Genomic DNA, 25,508 nt, shown 5'->3' with positions numbered 1-25,508 from the left:
GATAGAAGCTGTACAGTGCACAAATCAAATTTTGGCTTATTAAAGCTTTGTTCTGTTAATTGAAATGGACTTGTCAGTAGGTTCTGACTTTTACTTTAGTCAAATAAAGGGTCTATAAACTTTGATTCAGAAATGAACAAATAGTTGAAGCGAGAGCCAAGATTTTTCTCTAAAAAAAGTTTCGGGTTGCTTGAAATATTTGGGGAAAAAAAAACTCAAGGAAACTAACAAACTTCTAAACTATAAAGTTATAGACCATATTACTGTGGCCTAGAACAGTCTAAGGACATAATATGTTGTCTTTTTCACATAGCATTAAAAGTGACACTTAGAAAACACTGCTCGGCCATGAAAAAGAATGACATAATGCTATTTGCAGAAACATGGATGGACGTACGGATTAAATACTAAGTGAAATAAATCAAACAGAGAAAGACAAATTTGATATGATATCACTTATATGTATAATCTAAAATATGACATAAATGAACTTATTCATGAAACAGAACAGACTCACAGACATAGAAAAAAAATTATCATTACCAAAGGGGAAGGGAGGTGGGGAGGAATAAGTTAGGAGTTTGGGGTTAGCAGATACAAACTATTGTATATAAATAGATAAAGAATGTACTGTATAGCACAGGGAACTATATTTAGTATCCTCTACTAAACTACACAAGCTGGAATCAAGATTGCTGGGAGAAATATCAATAACCTCAGATATGCAGATGACACCACCCTCATGGCAGAAAGTGAAGAGGAACTAAAAAGCCTGTTGATGAAAGTGAAAGAGGAGAGTGAAAAAGTTGGCTTAAAGCTCAACATTCAGAAGTTATGACCAACCTAGATAGCATACTCAAAAGCAGAGACATTACTTTGCCAACAGAAGTTCATCTAGTCAAGGCTATGGTTTTTCCTGTGGTCATGTATAGATGTGAGAGTTGGATTGTGAAGAAAGCTGAGTGCCAAAGAACAAGATGCTTTTGAACTGTGGTATTGGAGAAGACTCTTGAGAGTCCCTTGGACTGCAAGGAGATCCAACCAGTCCATCCTAAAGGAGATCAGTCCTGGGTGTTCATTGGAAAGACAGATGCTGAGGCTGAAACTCCAATACTTCGGCCACCTCATGCAAAGAGTTGACTCATTGGAAAAGACCCTGATGCTGGGAGGGATTGGGGGCAGGAGGAGAAGGGGACAGAGGATGAGATGGCTGGATTGCATCACCGACTCGATGCACATGAGTTTGGGTGAACTCTGGGAGTTGGTGATGGACAGGGAGGCCTGGCGTGCTGCGATTCATGGGGTCGCAAAGAGTTGGACACGACTGAGCGACTGAACTGAACTGAAGTGAACTAAACTACAATGGAAAAGTAATGTGAAAAAGAATATATATATATATATATATATATATATATATATGAATTACATTACTGTACAAGAAACTAGCACAACATTGTAAATCAATTACACTTCAATTTAAAAAAAGAAAAAATAACCATTAAACATCTAAATTTTTGAAACAGAATCATACAATATCTGTGATCAGACCACAATGGAATTAAACTAGAAATTAATAACAGAAAGATAACCAGAAAATTCCAAAATATGTAGAGACAAATGTCCATCTAGTCAAGGCTATGGTTTTTCCTGTGGTCATGTATGGATGTGAGAGTTGGACTATGAAGAAGGCTGAGTGCCGAAGAATTGATGCTTTTGAACTGTGGTGTTGGGTAAGACTCTTGAGAGTCCCTTGGACTGCAAGGAGATCCAACCAGTCCATTCTGGAGGAGATCAGCCCTGGGATTTCTTTGGAGGGAATGATGCTAAAGCTGAAAGTCCAGTACTTTGGCCACCTCATGCGAAGAGTTGACTCATTGGAAAAGACTCTGATGCTGGGAGGGATTGGGGGCAAGAGGAGAAGGGGACGCCAGAGGATGAGATGGCTGGATGGCATCACCGACTCGATGGATGTGAGTTTGAGTGAATTCCGGGAGTTGGTGATGGACAGGGAGGCCTGGCGTGCTGCAATTCATGGGGTTGCAAAGAGTCGGACACAACTGAGTGACTGAGTTGAACTGAACTGAACTGAAACACATTTTAAAATAATACATAGTCAAAGAATCAAGCACAAAAGATTTTAAAATATTTTGAACTAAATAAATATGGGGATATAATTTACCAAAATTTGTGATATGCAGTAAAAGCAGTACTTAAGAAGCAAATTCACAGCACTGAATACATATATCAGAAAATAAGAAAGATCTAACATCAAAAACCTAGGTTTCCACCTTAGAAACCTATAAAAACAGCAGCAAAATAAATACAAAATATGCAGAAGAAAAGAATGAAAAAAGAGACATCACTACAAATCCCATGTACATTGTAAGGATAATAAAGGAACACTGAAAAATTATTTGATTAAATATTATATAACCTAGATAATCACCAATTCCTTGAGAGGCACAGTCTTCCAAAATTCACAGAATAAACAGATGATCCAACCACTCTGGAAGACGTTTTGGTCTAAGACAAAACTATATTCTTATTGTAAGATCCAGCAATCACATTACTTGGTATTTATGCAAAGGAGTTGGAAACACAGATCCACACAAACACCTGCACAGGGATGTTTATAGTGACTTTATTTATAGCTGCCAATACTTGGAAGCAACCCAGATACTTATCAATAGATGAATGGATAAACTGTGGCATCCAGACAGTAGCATATTATTCAGTGCTAAAAAGAAATGAGCTACTGTATGTCATGAAAACACACAGAGAAACCTTAAATGCATATTAGTAAATGAAAGAAATCAATCTGAAAAGGCTACCTATTGCATGATCTCAACTATAGGACAATGTGGAAAAGGTGAAAGTATGGAGTAAAAGATCAGTGGTTGCCATGGTTTGGGGAGAGGAATGAAGAGGAGGAGCATACAAGATTTTTAGGGCAGTTAAAAGGCTCTGTCATTCAATTCAATTTTGCTGTAACCCTAATGCCACCCTAAAAAAACCCAAAGTCTTAAAAATGATCCCTGCTATGGTTATTTTGAACTTTTGAACCTAACTGAATCTTTGTTGTTCAGAGTGTATGTTTAGTTAGTATCCGATTGACTAGTTTATTCCAAGACCAGCATCAGAAGATCTTGTCCCCAAAGTCACCACAGCTACCTAAAAGCCATGCTAGTTTGGAAAATCACTCTAAAATAGGTGTATTAATAACTCCATAGTAAGCATATTAAAAACAACCACACAGAATTATGAACGTTAAATTAACTTGTATAAAGAGACCTGCATTTAATAAGCTTGCAGAAAACTCTGTCACACTTTCTACTGCCATCCTTCTTTTCTACTAAGTTTCCACTTAGTTCTAACACTATAAGTTTATTCTGGAATCAGAGTGGCTTCATATTTTACTTTTCTACCAAATTTGCAATATGTCCGAGCAAAAAGCCCTGCAAATTCCTGCAGCTTGCAAAGAAATCTTCTACTGAAGTGTTAAGAAGTTCTTAACATCTGATGAGAGCTTTCAAGATTTATTTTTTACAATATCACATTCTCCAGATAACACTGGATGATTTTCTGATCACACCATAATTGAACACACTTTTCCCTTTTATTGATTCATCTCCCATCACTATTAGCTAATTTTATCCTGCTGCTGCTAAGTCGCTTCAGTTGTGTCCAACTCTGTGTGACCCCATAGATGCAAGCCCACCAGATTCCCCCATCCCTGGGATTCTCCAGGCAAGAACACTGCAGTGGGTTGCCATTTCCTTCTCCAATGCATGAAAGTGAAGAGTTAAAGGGAAGTCGCTCAGTCGTGTCCGACTCTTTGCGACCCCATGGACTGCAGCCTACCAGGCTCCTCCGACCATGAAATTTTCCAGGCAAGGGTACTAGGACTTGGCTAATCACGTCTTTTCTGAATAGACCAGTTATTAGGATTGAATGTATGGAAATACTGTGGCAAATCATTTGCAACAGCTGGAAAATTCCAGAAACTGCTAGATATTTTGATTGTTCAGAGTTGTTTCTAGTCTAAGTTGCCTAAAACTTATTGGGGCATTTTATGATGCATTTGAAAAAGAAAATTCAGAAAGTCTACTTCTAAGACACTAGAAGGTTATTTTTCAAATCTAGCTCAGAGGTGGTTTGGTTGTAATTAATTTCTGGAAGACATGTACTAAGGACTAATTTCAGGCCAGGATCAACAAATACACAAAATTTTCTGCAAGGAAAACATGATGCCCTGACTCAGAAGATTATATAGACTTTCCTTAATTAGTCAATGAAATACAGTGATTCATTACAAAGGGAGAAATTATAAAAAATAAATTACTACAAATACAAATTATCTAAGAACTAGCTATAAATTTGCTTTTAAGTTACCACCATTCTGACACATAAATACATCACAGAAATTTAGTGTCCTATATATATCCAATTCAGAGATTAGCAGACATGTTTAACAATAGGGAGTATTTACTGAATGGAGTAATTTCATTCTGTTACTTCCTTCTAGTTATCTCTCAGCTACCACAGGGTGATAAAGAATCTGATGAACAACTCCTGCATTTCTGCTTGATCTAGCCAGAGAGACACTTTGCCTTGGCAAAGCAAGCACAGTGGAGTCAAATCAAATTTGCACTTAACCTACAAATTGTAGTTTATGGCATCAGGAAAATTTAGAAAAAAATAAACAGTTCAATACAACAACCTTCTTAATAAGTGAGTGCCTCAGATTAGTGAAGCAATACATGTGAAGAATTAAAGTAGGTTCTGACAGCTATGGGACAAATACATGAATATTAGGGCTTCCTGTCAACTGAAAAAAACAAATCATTGTTAAATGGCCAGATCAGTGCATGGCATCTTCACTGACAGTTTCAATTAAGAAATTAATCGATGGCCATAGATGCACACATATTAATGAAAAATTAAATTATAAATAACATAATCACTGCCACATTTCTAAAATAATTTTGAGATTAATTTTTGCTATATATAGTTTTTATTATACTAATTTTGGAATATATAAGACACTAGAATCCCATTCAATACATAACCCATGGGACGAGACACAGGCACAGCACACCAAGTCAGCCGGACAGCTGGTCTCAGTGTGGGAAGAAAACCCTGATCTTTCAACACAGAACCGCTTATGGGAAGGCAATCTACATGCCCTAAGGTTAGATAGCACAAGACAAAGTCTTCACTGAAAATAGTTCTACTACAGGGCCTGGACAGACATGTAGATTCTACATGTTACAGATACTTGTATAACCAAAATCTTTAATTAAAAAAAGAATGCTGTGGGACTTCCCTGGTGGTTCAGTGTTTAAGAATTTTCCTGCCAATGCAGGGGATACAGGTTCAACTCCTGGTCTGGAAACTAAGATCCCACGTGACGCAGGGCACTTAGCCCACATACACCACAACTACTAAAGCCCGTACTCCCTAGAGCCCATGCTCTGCAACAAGAGAAGTTTCCACAATGAGAAGCCCTAGCACTGTGACTAGAGAGTAGCCCCTGCTCACCACGACTAGAGAAAGTCTGCTCACAGCAACAAAGACCCAGAACAGCCACCCACCCCCCACCAAAAAAATGTCAAAGATGGGAGAGGTTTGGATGTGATGTGTGATGGACAAAAGTAGCCTGTTAAAGCGGTCCTTCAGGTGTGGTAAAATGAAGTTGACTTTGCTAGTCTCTATTTCAAGTGGCAGGGAGTGGCTATTTGTCATCTCTCTCACTTAGGAGTGAATTTGAGGTCTATAAGCAGTTGTTTCCACAGCGCTGCGGTCAACTAATTGCTTGGTACTCTGGAAGCTAATAACTTGCAGGTCTAATGTAGGTACTCCCTGGTATGGGTGCAAGGGCACTTCCCATCATCCCTTCTTCCTGCCAGAGACAGGAACTATTTTACACGTTAGATATGTAGGAGGAGACTGAACCAAGCATCACTCTCTTCTGGTGATCCAGCTAGTTTAAGGTTGGTGATAGAAAAGAGTAGGCACAAGTGTTGATTAGCTACATTGAGCCCCATTTCTCTTCTATTAAGGCTGACCTCTAAAGAAAAGTTGATTTTTCTTCTGATTTATAGGAGTGACTTTTCTGAAAAAAACTAATACAGCTTAAATGAAAATCTATCAATATTAAATCAATAAAGTTCAGGCTCATTACCCTTTTCATAACTAAGAAGAACACAGAGACACAAACCTTGAATTTTCTTCTCACTTCTGCTACTTTCTGTTCTAATTCCTCTGTTTTAAATCTGGTTAGGTGAAAAATAGCACCGATGTTATAAGCTTCGTTGTATAGTTGTTTAAGAAACTCTTCATTCCTTGACCTCATTTTCAACAGAGATTGGATTTCGGACTCAAGCTCTGATTTTTTCCTTATACTGTAAAAAAAAAATAAATAAAGCATAAATATTGATATATTCCAAAAGAGGATATATTGAGGCAAATATATTTAATAACGATAAAAGGGAACAAAATCGTATTTTATGTTGCCAAAAATACAAAATGACCATATACTTAATCTAAACTAAGAGAAAAAATACATCCCCAAATTCCATTTCTTTTTCTGCTTCTCCTGATGGCTACTTCTAATTGTTAAGCTGTGCTCAATATCAGGAGAAAAAGCATATTAATAAGAAAGGCTTGGCAAACCAAGATGCTCAAATTTCAGAGCACTGATTTCCTTCTATAGCCACCCATCCTTTCTAATCCTACATAACATTGCTACTAAGAATAATAAAATTCAAGAAAAATTCAGCCCATGAAAAAGAGAAACAACAAAACTCAACAAAAGAAAACAACTAAAACTCTCAAAAAGAAAACCAATAGCTAAGGGAAAAGAGTTGGTAGGGAAAAAAGAAGGTAAGACACTAATATCACTGTAAGATTCTCAAAGACACAGAGAATACAAGATTCTGTGGCACACCTCTGCTGCTGCTAAGTCACTTCAGTCCTGTCCGACTCTGTGCGACCCCATAGACGGCAGCCCACCAGGCAAGAACACTAGAGTGGGTTGCCATTTCCTTCTCCAATGCATGAAAGTGAAAAGTGAAAGTGAAATTGCTCAGTCGTGTCCGACTCTTCGTGACCCCATGGATTGCAGCCTACCAGGCTCCTCCATCCATGGGATTTTCCAGGCAAGAGTACTGGAGTGGGGTGCCATTGCCTTCTCCCTATGGCACACTGCTGCTGCTAAGTCGCTTCAGTCATGTCCAATTCTGTGCGACCCCACAGACGACAGCCCACCAGGCTCCCCCATCCCTGGGATTCTCCAGGCAAGAACACTGGAGTGGGTTGCCATTTCCTTCTCCAATGCATGAAAGTGAAAAGTGAAAGTGAAGTCACTCAGTCGTGTCTGATTCCTAGCGACCCTGTGGACTGCAGCCCACCAGGCTCCTCCGTCCATGGGATTTTCCAGGCAAGAGTACTGGAGTGGGGTGCCATTGCCTTCTCCGATGGCACACTAGATGTCCATATTAGCTGTCCATACTAGTTGTCCACAGACTGGTTGTCCACTAGGTTCTATGGCAGTTACTGCCCACACTGGGTACTGTCTTTGCTCCAAATATAAATCACTGAGGCATACAATATAAGAAAATACAAAAAGTATATATAGTTACACTCACAAATGAGGTAACCATTTTTGTAGAATAGAAATGGAACTGGAAAGCAAAGCAGCAGTTAGGGCCTTAAGGACAGTCACTACAAAAGAAACAAAAAAAGTAACTATGTGAGGTCACTGATGTCTGGTAATTATTTCACAAAGTATATGTATGTCAAATCGTCACATTTTATGCTTTTAATGTATACAATTTTGTCATTTGTACCTCAATAACACTGAAAAAATTTTAAATAAAATGATAAGAGGTGTATGTAACAAAATTTTATGTGAAAAATTTCCAGTCCTGAAAACCAGGATGGGTCATTAAATTGAAAAGTCCCACTTAGTACTAAACTGGATATATTAGACACTCAGAAACACACACCCCTGTAGATGTGTGTGCAACTGTGAAATTTCAGAACTCTGAAAATAGGAAGAGAAAATTCTAAACTTCCCAGACAGAAAAAAACAGATTATCTACAAAGAAATGATATCCAAATATCATCAGATGTCTTATCAAGCAAAACTAAATGAAATACAGGTAAGCTCAGATTTAATGTAAAACATGATGATTATAATTAATAATAGTAAAAATAATACTGTATTAAATACAGGAAATTTGCTAAGACTGTATATCTCAATAGCCAGTATTCTGGCCTGGAGAATTCAGGGACTATATAGTCCATGGGGTTGCAAAGAGTTGGACATAACTGAGTAACCTTCACTTTCACACCACACGCATACACACAAAAGGTAACTGCATGAGATGATGTCTTAGTTAGCTTGATTGGGATGATCATTTCACTATGTACATTCAAGGAAATGGCAACCCACTTCAGTACTCTTGCCTGGAAAATCCCATGGACAGTGGAACCTGGTAGGCTACAGTCCATGGGGTCGCAAAGAGTCAGATACGACTGAGCAACTTTACTTTCACTTACGTACATTCAAATCATCATGATATACACCTTACGTATGTACAATAGTTTAAAGATTAAATGAAAGAATAAAATGAATAATACTTTCAAACTAATGAGAAAAAATCACTTCAGATCTAGAATATGATACCTTGAGAAAATCCTTGTTCAAATGAATATGGATTGAATAAAAACTGAGGTGTGAGTTTATGGAAACCAGAGTGTCTATTTGAATAAGATTTTTCTCACAAAGAATGGAAGGGCATTTTGGAGATGCTGTGCTCTGCTTTATCTTGTGTTTGCTTTTTATAAGCTGAGCAATATTATACAATGTTAATAAAGTATTAAAATAGAGAAAAATAACAATGATTCATGGAAAAGAGGAAAAAATTGTGTCAAGCCTCTGAGTGTATTAAGCGAGAGTAGCGTCCATGTGGCAAGTACATGGGTAGTGAGCACTCCTATACAGAAGCTGCTGCTGCTGCTGCTAAGTCACTTCAGTCATGTCTGACTCTGTGCGACCCCATAGATGGCAGCCCACCAGGCTCCCTCGTCCCTGGGATTCTCCAGGCAAGAACACTGGAGTGGGTTGCCATTTCCTTCTCCAATGCATGAAAGTAAAAAGTGAAAGGGAAGTCGCTCAGTTGTGTCCAACTCTTAGTGACCCCATGGACTGCAGCCTACCAGGCTCTTCCATCCATGGGATTTTCCAGGCAAGAGTACTGGAGTGGGGTGCCATTGCTTTTTCTACCTATACAGAAGAGTCTTCCATTATTGTATCAGAATGTGTGAAGACAGATGCAAATAGGTTAGTAAGAGAAAAGGTAATTCCCATTTAATTGCATGTATGTTCTTTATGAATTACAATGGGAGATTATTAGCTTAAAATGAGGTAATGTGCATATTAGGATTGAGGTGAATGAGAGGATATGAAACAGTTGTCAAAAAAACTGAAGTGTCTAGAAATTTCTTGGCATGTTAAATATCGCTTAAGACTTACAGACATAGAATTTAAGTTCTACTCAAGGGCAAATGTATTCCAATGTTAATGAAGCTTAAATATGAGGGCCTCTAACTGACCCCTAGCCCTTAAAAAGTCCTTTGAGTGCCCCTAATGGTATTTTTACATGGTCATATGTTTTTGTTAAGTTTGCAAAAATGAGATATTATAACCACAACAGTCTATAAGACTGTTTTCTCTATTTTTCCTTTTCTAATATAATTTATCTTCTGTCAAGTGACATTAAAATAGCTACGGGCACTCTGTATTATAATTTTGTGCTCCTTCTTTCATAAAGAGGCTTCGCCTTCTATAACCTTTGAAAGTGATAGTGAAGTCGCTCAGTCGTGTCCAACTCTTTGCGACCCCATGGACTGCAGCCTACTAGGCTCCTCCATACATGGGACTTTCCAGGCAAGACTACTGGAGTGGGTTGTCATTTGCTTCTCCTGTATAACCTTTTAGGGGCCACCAAACCAGTATCCACCCATGATGACAGTAGTTAGCACAGTTGCGTCTTCTTAGCCACAATCAACTGTTAGGATCCTGGTTTAGTCCAAAGATATACTTTCAGGTCATAGAAACAAAGTTTTGGAAGTTATTTTAAATGAATGCTTATTTTGATTACAAGTAGATTGTATATAAAAGGAAGGAAGACAAGAAGGGGATATACAAATACACTAGGGATGAGAGACTAATCATCATAAAGGGTGATATAATTGCCGCAGCGACATAGTACGAGAGGAAGTAAGCTGAAGAGAGAGGTTCTGGTTGTCAGGGAGTGGATTCTTAAAATCAAGATCAGCAGGTAACTCCAATGTTGGAAATGACAAGATGGTTCGTGTGAGGTAGAAGACAAGATGGTTAGGAATCTGGAGGTCTAAAAACTGAGAATCCGAGTTCTAATACGTACTTTAATAGAGACCATATTCAGATTTTGATTGCTTCTGAAGAGGGAGAGAACAGAAACAGGAAGGGCTATTTACTTGCAAGATTTCAATCCCTTTTTAAAAAGTCTAAAGTAGGCTAATGCATCTCTGAGTAGTTAAGTTTGAATAGGGCATATACCATTCTCCCTTTTAATATCTGAAAACTTAAAAAATAAAGTAAAACCAAAAGAGCTTAAGCATTTTCATTCAAAAGTTTGCTGCTAAATGCTTAAAAAATCATATTCTATATCTATACTCCTAAGAAGTAACTCAGATTAATAGGCTGATAAGATATAGCTACACGAGTATGAAAAACACAGTACCCTAAGTATTCTAGGGCTCATCCTAAGTATTCTAGGCTGTTCAACAATTTCAATCATATTCTAACTGCTATCTCTGCAAATAAATTACCATCCTGTTAACTCTTGATAAACATATTTCATAAAATATATCAGTCTGTCTTTATAGTGTTCAATAGCCTTTTGCTCCTTTCCCTCAGTGATCAATCCCACCTTTGGATCACTGCAGTTAAGTGGCATTTTCTTGTCTGAGGTATGGCAGAGCATTAGAAGTAGGTATTTAGAATATTTTACAGAGCTTAAATGTAAGAAAATGGCCATATAGAAATTCATACCACACAGTTAACTTCAGGAAACTAAATCCAAATGAATCAACTTCAAGTCATCTTAAACAAGTTCATTTCCTTGACGTGGGTTGCTGAAGCCTGTCATGTGAGTAAGCAATCAAGTAAAATTATTTGCTCACATCAAAAGTCCCAGATACAAAGGGGCCATGGTAAATGGATGCTGGCTTATGTGAAAGACAAAATTATTAAATTATGCACTGCTACTCCAAGGTAAGTAATCATATACCATCATCATCACCGAAAGGTCTTGCAGATATTTGTTATACACAGAGTACCGAACAAAGTTTGTTGAAAATTGCATCTATCTTTTAATATTTCCACTTAATAAATAGACTATATAGGAACAATAGATGATATACTTAATTATTTAATTAATATCTTCATGTTAGCATAGGTGCATAGTAGAACAAGTTCATGTACTGCTCAGCTTCAATAAGTGGTAGAGTCTGGAAAGCAGTTTTAGAGAGGTGTTAGGAACTTAAAAGTATTACAGCCAATCTTCTCCTATAAATCTATTTAACATTTGTAAATAGCAATGATGCTAAGAAATATTTCTAAACAAAAAATCATATATATTTAAAATAAGTCATAAAAATAAAATCTAAATATTAGAGTAATTCTCACAAAAATTAAGGTTCACCCATATAATATGACTTTTGTATAGATATTTAGATATTTAAATGATGTATTTGAAATCTGTATAACAATATGACAAGAATTCAACTATACCATGATGGGAATAAAATCAGAACACACAGTTTCATCAAGAAAGAAATAGCAATATATTAATAGTGATTACTTTTATTGACATGATTTTAGGTTTTCAGTCTGTTTTTGTACATTTTACATTTTCTTCTCTACATTAAATATGCATTACAATCAAGCTGCTAAAAAGATCATACAAGATGCTTTTGCTCTGAATGCCCTGGAAATTTGATAAAATGGAGCTTTGAATATCATAGGTTGGGAAATTAAAAAAAAAAAAAAAGTCTTGGGCATATCCAAGGAAACAAACTGAAAAGCAGAACCACTCTCGAAAATACAAAGATGCAAATGATTAACAACTTTTCCCTAGGACTCAAAGATTTTCCACATATGGTTTCCAAAAGAAAATGGACAACTCATGTTAAAGATAGCCAAGAACACAAGGGTAAGAGACAGCAAAAGCATCAGCTAGAAGAATAAGATACAGAAGCAAATAACAAAATTACACATATTTACATTATCAGACATAGATTGTAAAATCACTATTCATATCATGTTTAAGAAGCGAAAGATAAGCTTTAAACATCTGCAAAAAACAAAGAATCATAAAATGATTTAGAAGACTTGGACGTAAACAAATGAAATTTGGAAATGAGTATTTTTGCATCTATCTATCTTAGTAAGAGACTTGCAAAAACAAGATTATCCTAAGAACTTCTGTGACATATGAACCGCTGATTTATGTGATCACATTTTGCCTCGGTCCTTTGTTTTCTCTTCTTTTGGAACATTACTTAGACACATGGCAGCTATGATCTTATCTGAACATCTTTCAATTTCTCTTTCATTCTGCAAACCTTTCACCACTTCTCTCTTCAACATTGCTTCTTCTCAATCTGCTGATAAAATCACTGATTTAATTTTAAGTTTCAGATACAAATTTGAGAAAAGAAATTAGTAAGTGACATCTTAAGGTATTACATGAACAAGCATAATGTATACTATGGAAATTCTTCTCTATAACCATGGTTACATTCCCACTTCCTGTACTAGTGTTCCCAATAGTTCATTATCTATCTTTTTAAGATTAGACTTCCTGCCTGGTTAACATTAGACCTGGCCATATGACTTGTTTTGGTCAATGGAGTATGAACAGAAGTAAAATTTTTCGTCTTTTATGGAAGCTGTAGAGCCACTGAGTGATCTCACTAATGCACTTGTGCTACCAAAGCAACATGCCCTAGAGGGATCTGATCCTTCACCTGGATCTAAGAAGCAGAAATAACATGAAGCACACACAAGCAGACACAGCTCGGCTTCAGAACGAATGAGAAATAGACCTTTATACTTGTATACCACTGGGCTTCGCAGGTGGCGCTAGTGGTAAAGAACACACCTGCCAATGAAGGAGACAGAGACGTGGGTTTGATCCCTGAGTCAGGAAGATCCCCTGGAGAAGGTCATGGCAACCCACTCCAGTATTCCTCCCTGGAAAATCCCATGGGCAGAGGAGCCTGGCAGCATACAGTCCATAGGGTCACACAGAGTCGGACATGACAAACAATTTAGCCTGCACGAACCCCTAAGTCTTGGCAGATGCTCATTACTGCTGGATAATCTAATGAAATTAACTCTCACACTCTTTTCCTTTCCTCCAGAGCTGTCTTGTTATTAGCTTACCAACCTTTCAGACTTTTCTTCTCCCCTGGTTCTCTTTCTTAATAAAGTATACAGCTACAATTTTAGGTTATCCTTTAAAAAACAATGTTCTTTTTGCTTTCTTTAAAATAGTATGTTTAACATACAGATTAATTTTACAAACGGTTTCATTCTATCATCCAAAGATAAAATAAGCACAAAGAAATCGTATCAAACTTCGTATACAACTGCCCAGTATCATCATCACCTCTCTCTATTCTTTCCGCTTCCCCTCCTTTCAATAATTAGTAATGGATAGCATAGCATGGGAAGAAGGCACTGGCACCCCACTCCAGTACTCTCACCTGGAGAATCCCATGGATAGAGGAGCCTGGTGGCCTGCAGTCCATGGGGTCCCTAAAAGTCAGACACGGCTGAGTGACTTCCCTTTCACTTTTCCTTTCATGCATTAGAGAAGGAAATGGCAACCCACTCCAGTGTTCTTGCCTAGAGAATCCCAGGGACAGGGGAGCCTGGTGGGCTGCCATCTATGGGGTCTCACAGAGTTGGACACGACTGAAGTGACTTAGCAGCAGCAGCAGCAGCAGCATAGTATGGGTCAGGAACTATGCTTGATGATGAAGATTCAGTGATGAAGAAAATATGGCCATGGCTTATGTCTTCCCATTTGTTAAGGAAGATGGACACAAGTCAAATATTTACATACAAAAACCCTGCAAATCTGACAAGTGATATGAAGCAGAAGAGAAAATGTGCCATCTACACACATACTAGAGGAACTGGATTTAACCAGACAATCAATGAAAGCTTCCCAGAACTGACTCCTCAGCTGTAATCTTCAGGATAGACAGCAATTTACTAAGAAGAAATTAAAGGAAAAACATTTATTGAAAAGAAATTGGCATAAAAACACCTTAGAGGCTGGAGAAAAAAAAGTAACAAGGAGGAGAAGCTGAAGTAAGGACTCTATATTTGAACCAAGTAATAAGGATGCAATTCATGGGGTCGCAAAGAGTCGGACATGACTGAGTGACTGAACTGAACTGAACTGAATAAGGATGAACCTTGTGTTGCAGAACCAGGCCTACCTGCCTACTGAGGGACCTTGTGGGATACATTAAGGTGGGACCTTTGTCCCCTCACCCTGCTAAAATCAGTTTAAGTATGGAGGGCAATGGATCATATTTACGTTTAAAAATTAGAAGAAAAAAAGAATGCACTAACCATAATGTAGATAATACATTAAAAACGGAACATAGTTACTGCAGGAAAATCAGCGTTGAAAGGGAGCTATGCTCACCACTATACCACCGATGCTACACAAAACCAGTTTTGGAAAACACCATAAGTTCAGTTTGTACCAGAGTTCTTCTGGTGTAGAATGAAGCAGACAGCTTAAAAATTTATTTAGTATGTGGAACATTTCCTGTTAACATGTTGACTGCGAGGGTTGAAATAAAAAGAGGAATCAAGAAAATTCATAGGTTTATGAGCCAAGAAATCTAGTTTATCAGTTTCAGGGAAGAATTGAGTATTGACTGAAGGAGATCATGAGATTGATTAGACATACTTTAAAGTGTTTTTTGAGTATAAGAGAATATGTTAAAAGGAAGTGATATGAATGAGTGTAAAACTTCTTATAAGATCATTTTTTCACTATGTTAATTTTTCTAAAGGGATTCAGAATGATTAAAGAGCAACATTTGGGATAGAAATAAAATGTGAGTTAATCATAAACACAAACACCATTACACCATCCACAAATGAAGGAACACAAGATGAAGTCATTTATCATATTTAACATATTAGATATGTTACATAAGAATGACAAGCATATTGGCAGTATTACCTGTCATTGATATAACCTAGTACAGTGTCAATATCAGTACTGAGTCTTTTATTTTCTTCCACCAATTGAGAACATGCTATTGAAATATCAGAAAAATCCTTTGCAATATTAGAAAGTTCAGTATCCCATGTTGATTTCTTAAAAAAAAAAAAACAGAATCATTTATACATGTTTACATAACTTAAAAAGAAAAAAAATGTGTAATAATGAAATTACTTTTAGTTGCATAAGCTAATAGTTGGGAAAACAGAATGAAGCTCTAGTGGGAAATACAGAAACATCAACTTACCGTGGCATAAAAATTATTAAGTACTTCCAAATATTCACTTTCATAAATTTTTCTCTTCCAGTGTAGTTGATCATAAAGCCTTTTCAAATCATCTAGCTAAAGAAAAAATACATACATACACAAAATAAGTTGTGGTGCTTTCCATTCTTTTGTAAAGTAAGAAATAAATTATCTTTCAAATTATGCAACTACAGTAACTTAAATATTAATTAAAATATTATAAAATAACAATGCAGGCTGTTTTCATTATGAAAACTGATGCAAGATTCCAAATACAATTTAGCAAGTCTAACAGTATTAAAATGAATAATTAATCTTGATAAGATAGAACATATTTTACTTTTAAGAATTGATAAAAATTAGAAAATTTAAATTGCCAATACTGCTATCAACAAATTAAAGAAGAAAATAACATGAAGATGGCCAAAATGCCACAAAAAAGCCATTGACAAACTCACTAGTTTCCATAATTTTTCACCTAGCAAAAGGAAAACATACCCAAATATAAAGAACCAACATGTAATATCAAAATAAATCATAAAATGCTGAACCCACGCCCACTGAACTAAAAAATGAGGCCACATTATCTTTTATCACCACTGTTATTAATCATGTTTTGTGAAATTTAGCTAAATCCAAGTGGATAAAGAAACCAAATGTTACTAGTATAACACTGAATATGAATATGTGCCTTCAATTTTAGATGGTATGCTTGAATACCTAGGAAGGTAAAATATTCTATTTAAGATCACAATAAATAAATTTGGGGGAGATAGCATAAGAGAATTAATAGTGTTTACCTACAAAGGTAGTAATCTGTTAAAAGCATTATGACAATATTTAAAAACTTTTCTCAAAAACATAATATTTGGAAATAAATTCAACACAAAAGGGAGGACCTATAATAAAGCAAACAAAAATTCTTATTTAGAAGCTTGTTGTTATTGTTTAGTCACTACGTCATGTCAAGAAAAAACATTTCATAAAAATGTTTAATATACTGTCAGTTATCCCAAAATTAATATAGACAAAATAAAAAGGAGTATTTCCTTTGAAACTTCATGAAATGAAATTCATATGGAAGAAATGTATGTGAAGCTAGACAAGAGGTATCTGAAAAATAAGAATATTTGAAACTTGCTACCAGATATTAAAACATCTTATAATACCACTATATTAAAGGAGTATTTATTTTTGGCATTGCAATAAAGAAAGAAGGAAAAACTAGAGCCTCACAATCTGAATTCATTTTTTGAAGTATTTGAATTCAGTGAGAAAGAAGTTATTTAATTAATGGGCTAGAATAATATAGAACTTCTGTTTAAAAGAAAAAAAAGTGATATTTCTATTTCACATTCAACTGACTTCATAACAAACATAAATTTCAGATTGAGGAAACCTAAATACAAACACAAAAACAGTACAAATTAAACAATATGATTCTATTTGCATAATCTTGGACTGAAAGAGAATGTTACCTCTCCAAACAAACCAAGATTTGTGATGTATCCAATGGCATATTTTACAAAAGTTGTGTGGCAAAAGACAACATAAACAACACTGGAGGAGAAGTTAAGACTGAGAAAAATCTGAGATATAGTTAGTCCTCATGAAGGATATCGGTAGACATGGTGGATTAAAAACATCTGAAAGCTCTTCTCCATAAAGGTAATGAGAAATCTGGCTCAAAAAAAGCCAAAATTAGCTTTTTCAAAACTTTGAAAATTGAAAGAAGGCTTGCAGGAAATGGGGAGCACCTATTAAGATAAACAGTTTAATCTGAGTGAGAGGTGTGAGCTTTGTGTGTTTGAACTTGTCCTAATCCTTCCTCCAGGTTCATAATAGCCTTGTGTGCTCAGTTTCTTTCGACTCTTTCCAACCCCATGGACTGTACCCACCAGGCTGCTCTGTTCACGGAATTTTCCAGACAAGAATACTGGAGTGGGTTACCATTTCCGTCTCCAGGGGGTCTTCCTGACCCAGGGATCGAATTCCGGTCTTCTGCATTTCATGCTTGGCAGGTGGGATTCTTTACCAATGAGTCTGAGTCTATTATATAATAATAGGCTCATATTAATCTTGACTATCATATTAATCTATTAGGGAGAAATCCATCAGTTGGGAAGCCACCAAAGGGAGCCACCAGAGCATTCCACTGATCTGGAATGCTTTCAAATCCTCATTCCCACAGAATTGTCATTATCTCACCTATCTGTTAGTTTTTTGTGTGACTCCATTTGCAAGGATGTCTCTATTTTTTTGATACAGTGCTCACCCAGTACAAAACGTCTTCCCAGAAAATTTTCTCCTAAGCCATGAATTTTCACCCAGGAAGACATGAAGTTCTAATTGAATTCAAGAGGAGAGTGAAGATTTTAGAAAAGCCCATATTAGAGAAAAATGGTTGATCATCCATTTACAAATCTGAGAGCAGGCATGTGTATTTGGTGGTCTGAACTAATACAGTGAATAATTTTGACAACTGAACGAAGTACTTTCCCTTTAATCAACACCTTAATCCCTAATCTCTCCTGTAGAGTATTAACATATTAAATTAACACACATCTAGTATTTCAGATAAGATAATTGAGCATCTAAAAGGTGTAAAGTGAAGGTCACAACTATAATGTGGAGGAGAAATCTGAGTCCAACACTATGATAGACTAAAACAACATTCTACATGAATTGCTTTAAAAATTCTCAACCTCATGAGTCATCAGAGAAATGCAAATTTGAAACCACAACAGGATAAATTCAACAAAAGTCTTATAGTTAGAGATAAATAAAAGATAATATTAGATGATAATGCTAATCTGAGGCTGGAATTCTCACACACAGTGGTCTGAGTAGAAAACGTATAGCTACTTTGGAAAAAAATTGTAATGATCTATGAAAACTGAATATATGCATCTTTGGACAAGTAACTCTCCACATAAATGAATATATAATTCTAACATGAATTTTGAGGGACTTGGTCTGAAAAATTGCAAGGACTGAGCAGCAATAAACTCGAATTGCAGGCTATGAAGAAACTGGACATCAAGTTTAATTTTCAAAAAGTAAAGCCTGAGATACCCACTAAACATCTAAAGGGAGATTGAGTTGGCAGTTAGATATACAAAGCTTATAATAAAAGACTAAGCCCCTGGAATCTCAGATGTTTGGAGTTTGGGGAGATAAAGAGACATGGGTGAAGGAAACTGAGAACAAGCTTCCAGAAAAGTAAGAAGAAAGAAGAATAGTCTGTGTTCCAAAAGCCAAGAGAAAAAAGTTTCCAGAGACAAGTGCTACATGTATATTAACTGAAGATAAGAACAATTAATTCAATTAATGGAAATATTTTCATTAAAAAGTGAGCTGTTAAAAGGGCAAAGTGAAAAGTTTTCAGAATTTGGAAAAAAATATTAAAATGCAGGTAAATCATGTAAGCCTTATCAGAATATAAGGCATATAGCTTTTACTTGAATTAACACTGGCACAATTCAACTTTTATTATTTTTCCATTAAAATATTTTTGTTCAAATAAGGACTTATATTAATATTTAAAAGTTTTAGAGACATTTATCACAGCTTTGTTTACAATACCTAAAAACTGAAAACATCTTAAATGTGCAATAAGAGTCTAAGAAACTCTCAATCATTAAAGTTGTATTTTAAAATATGATTTTGCAGTAAGTTTTTATATAAGGAGAAATGTCATCAATTATTCTATGCATATGATAATATCCTTTCAAAATATATCATAAGGTCTGTCTATATAAAACAAAATATTAACAGTGACTACATTTAAATAGTGAGATCATAGATCAGTAATTTCTGCTCCTCACATGAGTGTATTCTAAACTTTAAGGGATAAACATTAAGTATTTGTGCCATTTAAAAAGTGTATAAAATAATTTAAGATAATAGTTTGTGTAATGAATTCCACCAGATTTTATGAGGATCGTAAAGAAGGAAATAGGATCCATTAGCAGCAATTACAGTGTAGTGTACTGGTGAAAGCCTGACTGGGAATCATCTAAAGTGGGAATGTAAGGAGAGAAATAGAAACAATGAACACAGAAAATCCTTTCAAGGGCTTTTCCTGCAAAGTACAACAAGAAATGCAATGTAGCTTAGGGTAAGATTCAAAAACAAAACATGAAGCATTCAAAATAGGGAGGTGGAAAGTAAAAATAAAGAGAATAAACCTAAAGAAATAAAAAGAAAATTAAACTACAGAAACATACATTACTATTTCAGAAGCTGGAAGACTGTAGAATTGCTAATCCAAGAGTCATCTCTACTTTTTAATTCAATTTTTAAAAATTTGAACAATTTCATTTAGAAAGTGAAAAATACACATATAATTAAAAATAAGAGATGAGTATAAAAGAACATTTTATATAATGTTATATTAGATTTGAAAATTTTGATCCACTTTGATTATTTCTAGATCCATCAAAAATTATAGAGACATCAAGGAGAAATATATATCCTAATAAAACTAATAATGACAAAGTAAAACAACTGTCCATAAAAATAAAGCAATAATTCAAACAATTGAAAAAAATAAAAACAATGATCATTTTTCACCAAGGTGTCCTATTAAAGTTTTAAGAAAAAGTTTACTTAAATCTATATTAATTCTCCAGGTAATAAGAAAGGAAGAAAAGCTTCACAATTCATTTATAAAGCCAGTATAATCCTGATAAGAAAATCTGTCAAATACAGCACAAATTAAGAACACTGAAATACAGGCTGATTTATGAATATTGATGTAAAATTCTAAATAAAATAATTACAAATCAAACTCAGCAGTAAATTAAAAGAACAATAAACCATAACCAAGCAGAGTTCACCCCAGGAATTTTAAAATGGTTTAATATAATACATTGTTTCAATAGGTCAAATGAGAAACCATTTAAAATCATCTTCACAGATGCTTACAAAGTATTCTGTGTAAGTAATCATCCATTCCTGATAGATTTCATAACCTGAGAATACTTTTAAAATCTTTAAAATGATAGCAAGCATATGTTTGAAATCAATATTTAGATAACATGAACCATTTCTCTAAAATAAAAATTGAAATAAAGCCAAATTCATAGATGTTGTTACTTAATATTTTATACATATGCCACACAATAAAATAAAAAGAGATTAAAATCTTATGGCTAAAAAACTAGCAATCTGTAATTTTACACATTATCACATTTTACCCATATAACTCATAAAAACTATAGAATAAAACAATAATAAAAAATTGCATTGCAGTTTCGCTATAACACAACTTTGTTTGTCTGAGAAAAATCACTCAGCTTTTCTTCTTAAAGCTCTTTTTTAAAATTTATTTTTTATTTTTTATGTTTTGGCCCTACCACATGAAATGAGGAATTTTAGTTCACTTACTAGAGATAGAACCCATGTCCCCCTGCAGTGGAAGCAGGGTCCATACCCCTGGACCATCATGGAAATCCCACTTAGCTTTTTTAGACTGGTTTCCTATTTAGTAAATTAATAGCATCAATAGCAATCGCTGGCTTATTTTTAATACAAAATTATTTAATTTGAAAGATTTTGAGATAAAATGTTAATCAAAAGGTATACTGTAATGGGTATTTTTTGGTATTTGGATTTACACTTACAGTACCCTAGATCAATAATTTATCAATAAATATTAAATTTCTACTAAAAAGACAATATCCAAAAATATCACATATATACAAAAGTAATTCACTTATTTACAACCTTTATCTGTAAAGTATATTAGAAATTAAATTTTTGTACACCTATAATTGTTCAATAAAATATGAAAATCACAAAGAATTTCTGTATCTTTGAAAGTTATTTTTGTATTACTTTATCAAGTGACTGGATAAAATGAACTGTAGGTGGCTGTTTCTTTAATACTACAAGAAACAAAGAATTGCAGATAATGATATTAAAAAAAATTCCTGAGCTATGGAAGAATTAGACTTCAAAGAAAACATTGGGAAAAATCATAGAAAAGCAGCTTTATTTTTACATTTAAGACGAATTTGATCTTGACAACTTTTTTAAAGTACTTAACGAATTTTTAAATGTTTTCTACTTTATAGGAGCTATTGTTTGTAGAAATGAGAAGGAAAAAATTTGTTTTCCTAGGTACAGTGACAATACAAATACAGAAAAGTGTACATTAATGAAGCAAAGATTCTAAATTGAAAGCATGATATGCCCTGAAATTTTAAAATATCAGTTAGGTTGTATGTGCAATTAGGCAGCACAAATCTTTTATTTTCCTCCAGAACTAAAAGTACCGATTGCATACCAAAAAACAATGCCTGGAAATGATGCACAACATTGCTTTTAATTGAGTGTTTAATATGCCCACTTTGAAAATACAGCTCAAAGGTTTTTTATAATGAGCAAAACACAGAAAAATATATCTAAACTTCATCATGCTCTCATCATATCTATAAAATATGATAGTTCACAAATGATTTCTATAATTGAAAAACATTACTAACCTTGTAAATATATTCATAATATCTCATCAAAATAATGTTATGTTATGAAGGACCAGACATGCCATTTTTAGAAATGATCAAAAAAAAAGGTTATTTTAGGTTTAGTGAATAAATTTCCCCTTTGACAATATTTTATTAACAGTGACATTTTTATAAATGATAAATTTCAACATGATTAGAAAACTGCTGCTGTTGCTGCTAAGTTGCTTCAGTCATGTCCGACTCTGTGCGACCCCATAGACGGAAGCCCACCAGGCTCCCCTGCCCCTAGGATTCTCCAGGCAAGAACACTGGAGTGGGTTGCCATTTCCTTCTCCAATGCATGAAAGTGAAAAGTGAAAAGGAAGTCGCTCAGTCGTGTCCGACTCTTAGTGACCCCATGGACTACAGCCCACCAGGCTCCTCCATCCATGGGATTTTCCGGGCAAGAGTACTGGAGTGGGGTGCCATTGCCTTCTCCGATTAGAAAACTGAGCTCATAACTATTTGACAACACTATATTTTATTTCAATGTCTGCACTCTACTACATTCCACCTCATCAAGTGTTATCTAGACTCACAAGTTAAAGTGATTTTCCCTCAATTTCCAAGAATTTGTCTCCTTTCATGTTGAAGTTTAAAATGAGAGGATTCAGTTAGACAGCAGTAGGATTGAAAGGATGAGAAGAGTTAAACATTGACACTTCACCTGCCTCCTTAGAAATCTGTATGCAGGTCAAGAAGTAAAGCTAGAACTGGATATGAACAACGAACTCGTTCAAAATCGGGAAGGAATATGTCAAGGCTGTATATTATCACTCTGCTTACTTAACTTATATGCAGAGTACATCATGTGAAATGCAGGGCTGGATGAATCTCAGTTTGGAATCAAGATTGCCAGAAGAAACATCGATAACCTCAGATATGCAGATGTCGCCACCCTAATGGCAGAAAGTGAAGAGAAACTAAAGAGCCTCTTGATGAAGGTGAAAAGGAGACTGAAAAATTTGGCTTAAAACTCAGCATTCAAAAAACTAAGATCATAGCATCCAGTCCCATCACTTCATGGCAAGTAGATGGGGAAACAATGGAAACAGTGACAGACTTTATTCTCTTGGGCTCCAAAATCACTGCAGATGGTGACTGCAGCCATGACATTAAAAGATGCTTGCTCCTTGAAAGAAAAGCTATGACCAACCTAGACAATATATAAAAAGCAGAGACATTACTTTGCCAACAAAGGTCTGTCTAGTCAAGGCTATGGTTTTTCCAGCAGTCATGTATGGATGTGAGAGCTGAACTATAAAGAAAGCTGAGCAGTGAAGAATTGATGCTTTTGAACTGTGGTGTTGGAGAAGACTCTTGAGAGTCCCTTGGCAAATAGATGGGTAAAAAGTAGAAACAGTGACTGATTTCGTTTTCTTGGCTCCAAAATCATTGTGGACAGTAACTGCAGTCATGAAATTAAAAGATGCTTGCTCCTTGGAAGAAAAACTATGACAAACCAAGACAGTGTATTAAAAATCCCATGATATCACTTTGTCAACAAAGATCCATATAGTCAAAGCCATGATTTTTGCAGTAATCATGCATGGATATGAGAGTTGGACCATAAAGAAGGCTGAGCACTGAATAATTGATGCGTTCAAACTAGGGTACTAGAGAAGACTCTTGAGAGTCCCTTGGACAGCAAGGAGATCAAACCAGTCAATCCTAAAGGAAATCAATCCTGAATATTCCCTGGAATATTGGGAATTCCCTGGAAAATTCCATGGAAGGATTGATGCTGAAGCTCCAATACTTTGGCCACCTAATGGGAAGAGCTGACTCACTGGAAAAGACCCTGATGCTGGGAAAGATTGAGGGCAGGATGAAAAGGGGGCAACAGAGAATGAGGTTGGTTGATGGCATCACCAACTCAATGGATGTGAGTTTGAGCAAACTTGGGAGATAGTGAAGGACAGGGAAGCCTAGTGTGCTGCAGCCCATGAGTTCACAGAGTGGATCTAAATCTACCTATTTTAGATCAGTTTCTTCCAACTCCCTTATCCCATCTCATCCCTTCTGACACTTCAGTCCAGTGTGTATCAGTGTTTTCAGGCTTGCTTATTTCTGGATTATTCTACATTGCCTATGCAGTGGTGTAAATCACTCCAATCTTAATTCAGGTGCATATTCCGTACACTGCATAAATAAGAACAAAATACGAACTTTTCAGAGAAAGAAAATTCTGAGAATTTCAACTCTAACTCACTAAAGAAGCTTATAGAAGATATACTTTAGTAACAAGAAACAAAACAGTGCCAAATCAGAGACGTCTGATAAACAAAAGAGCTGTGTGTTAAACTTGGAATATTATCACACATTTATTGTTTAAATTAATGAGAAATTATCCTAATATCAGTTCAGTTCAGTTCAGTTCAGTCATTCAGTCATGTCCGACTCTTTGCGACCCCATGAATCACAGCACGCCAGGCCACTCTGTCCATCACCAACTCCCGGAGTTCACTCAGACTCACGTCCATCAAGTCCGTGATGCCAACCAGCCATCTCATCCTCTGTCGTCCCCTTCTCCTCCTGCCCCCAATCCCTCCCAGCATCAGAGTCTTTTCCAATGAGTCAACTCTTCGCATGAGGTGGCCAAAGTACTGGAGTTTCAGCTTTAGCATCATTCTTTCCAATTATTAAATAATATGGACATAACATGAAAAATAGAATATATGTCAGGAAAAGATCATATGGCCCTTAAACTGTTCATTAAGAATCTAATGATATTGATTATGCTTCACATCCAGTAAATGTAATATGTGTTCCAAAAATTCTAACAATTAGTAGCCCCAAAACATGTAAATAAAATACATCTTAAGAAAAAAATCAACTCTAATCATTCTAAAGTGAGTTTCATCTAAATATATGGTTTCAAATTATATAAGGCAAAATAATTAAGAAATAATAAAGAAATGCACTATCATACTGAGATATATTTTAATATAGCTTTCACAGCAATTGATACATTAGTCAAAAAATAAATCAGAGATATAAAACAGTTAAATAACACAACTATCACAATTTACAAAATAAACATATTTAGAACTGCACTCTACTATCAGAGAAAACATTTTTCCAAAACCAAAAATTTATGCAAGTTACCTATATAGTATTAAACAGATCAGTCTTAAGGAAATATAAATAATACAAACTGCCTGTACTACCTGTATTTTAAAAAAGTATTTACATTAAAAATCAACTTAATATTTAGTGGAGACAGAAGGGTTAATTTGTCTAAGAATGATCACAGACAGAGTTTGCCTTTGACAAAGTTCCAAGAAATTGGTTAAGGTCCAGTTTAGTAAAACTACCCAAATAAATGGAGAGATAGATCATGTTTATGTTTAAGGATCCCATCATACAGATTTCATA

At 35.3% G+C, this 25,508-nt stretch overlaps 1 protein-coding gene across 1 annotated transcript in view; it reads right to left on the bottom strand.

The window, feature by feature from the left end:
- The window catches only part of CCDC178 (coiled-coil domain containing 178), a 387,324-nt gene that overhangs the window by 279,909 nt on the left and 81,907 nt on the right, over window positions 1-25,508 (bottom strand). Inside the window, exons 11-13 of the mRNA XM_055558994.1 lie at window positions 15,619-15,714; window positions 15,330-15,466; window positions 6,221-6,404 (exon numbers count right to left, since the gene is read on the bottom strand). Coding sequence (XP_055414969.1) covers window positions 6,221-6,404; window positions 15,330-15,466; window positions 15,619-15,714 — 417 coding nt within the window. The remainder of the gene's footprint in view (window positions 1-6,220; window positions 6,405-15,329; window positions 15,467-15,618; window positions 15,715-25,508) is intronic.

Source organism: Bubalus kerabau, chromosome 21 (assembly GCF_029407905.1).
Source record: "Bubalus kerabau isolate K-KA32 ecotype Philippines breed swamp buffalo chromosome 21, PCC_UOA_SB_1v2, whole genome shotgun sequence".
In the NCBI taxonomy this organism is placed as follows: Eukaryota; Metazoa; Chordata; class Mammalia; order Artiodactyla; family Bovidae; genus Bubalus; species Bubalus kerabau.
Note: the sequence above shows the minus strand (reverse complement) of the source record. Positions and strands in the feature narration are given on the sequence as shown.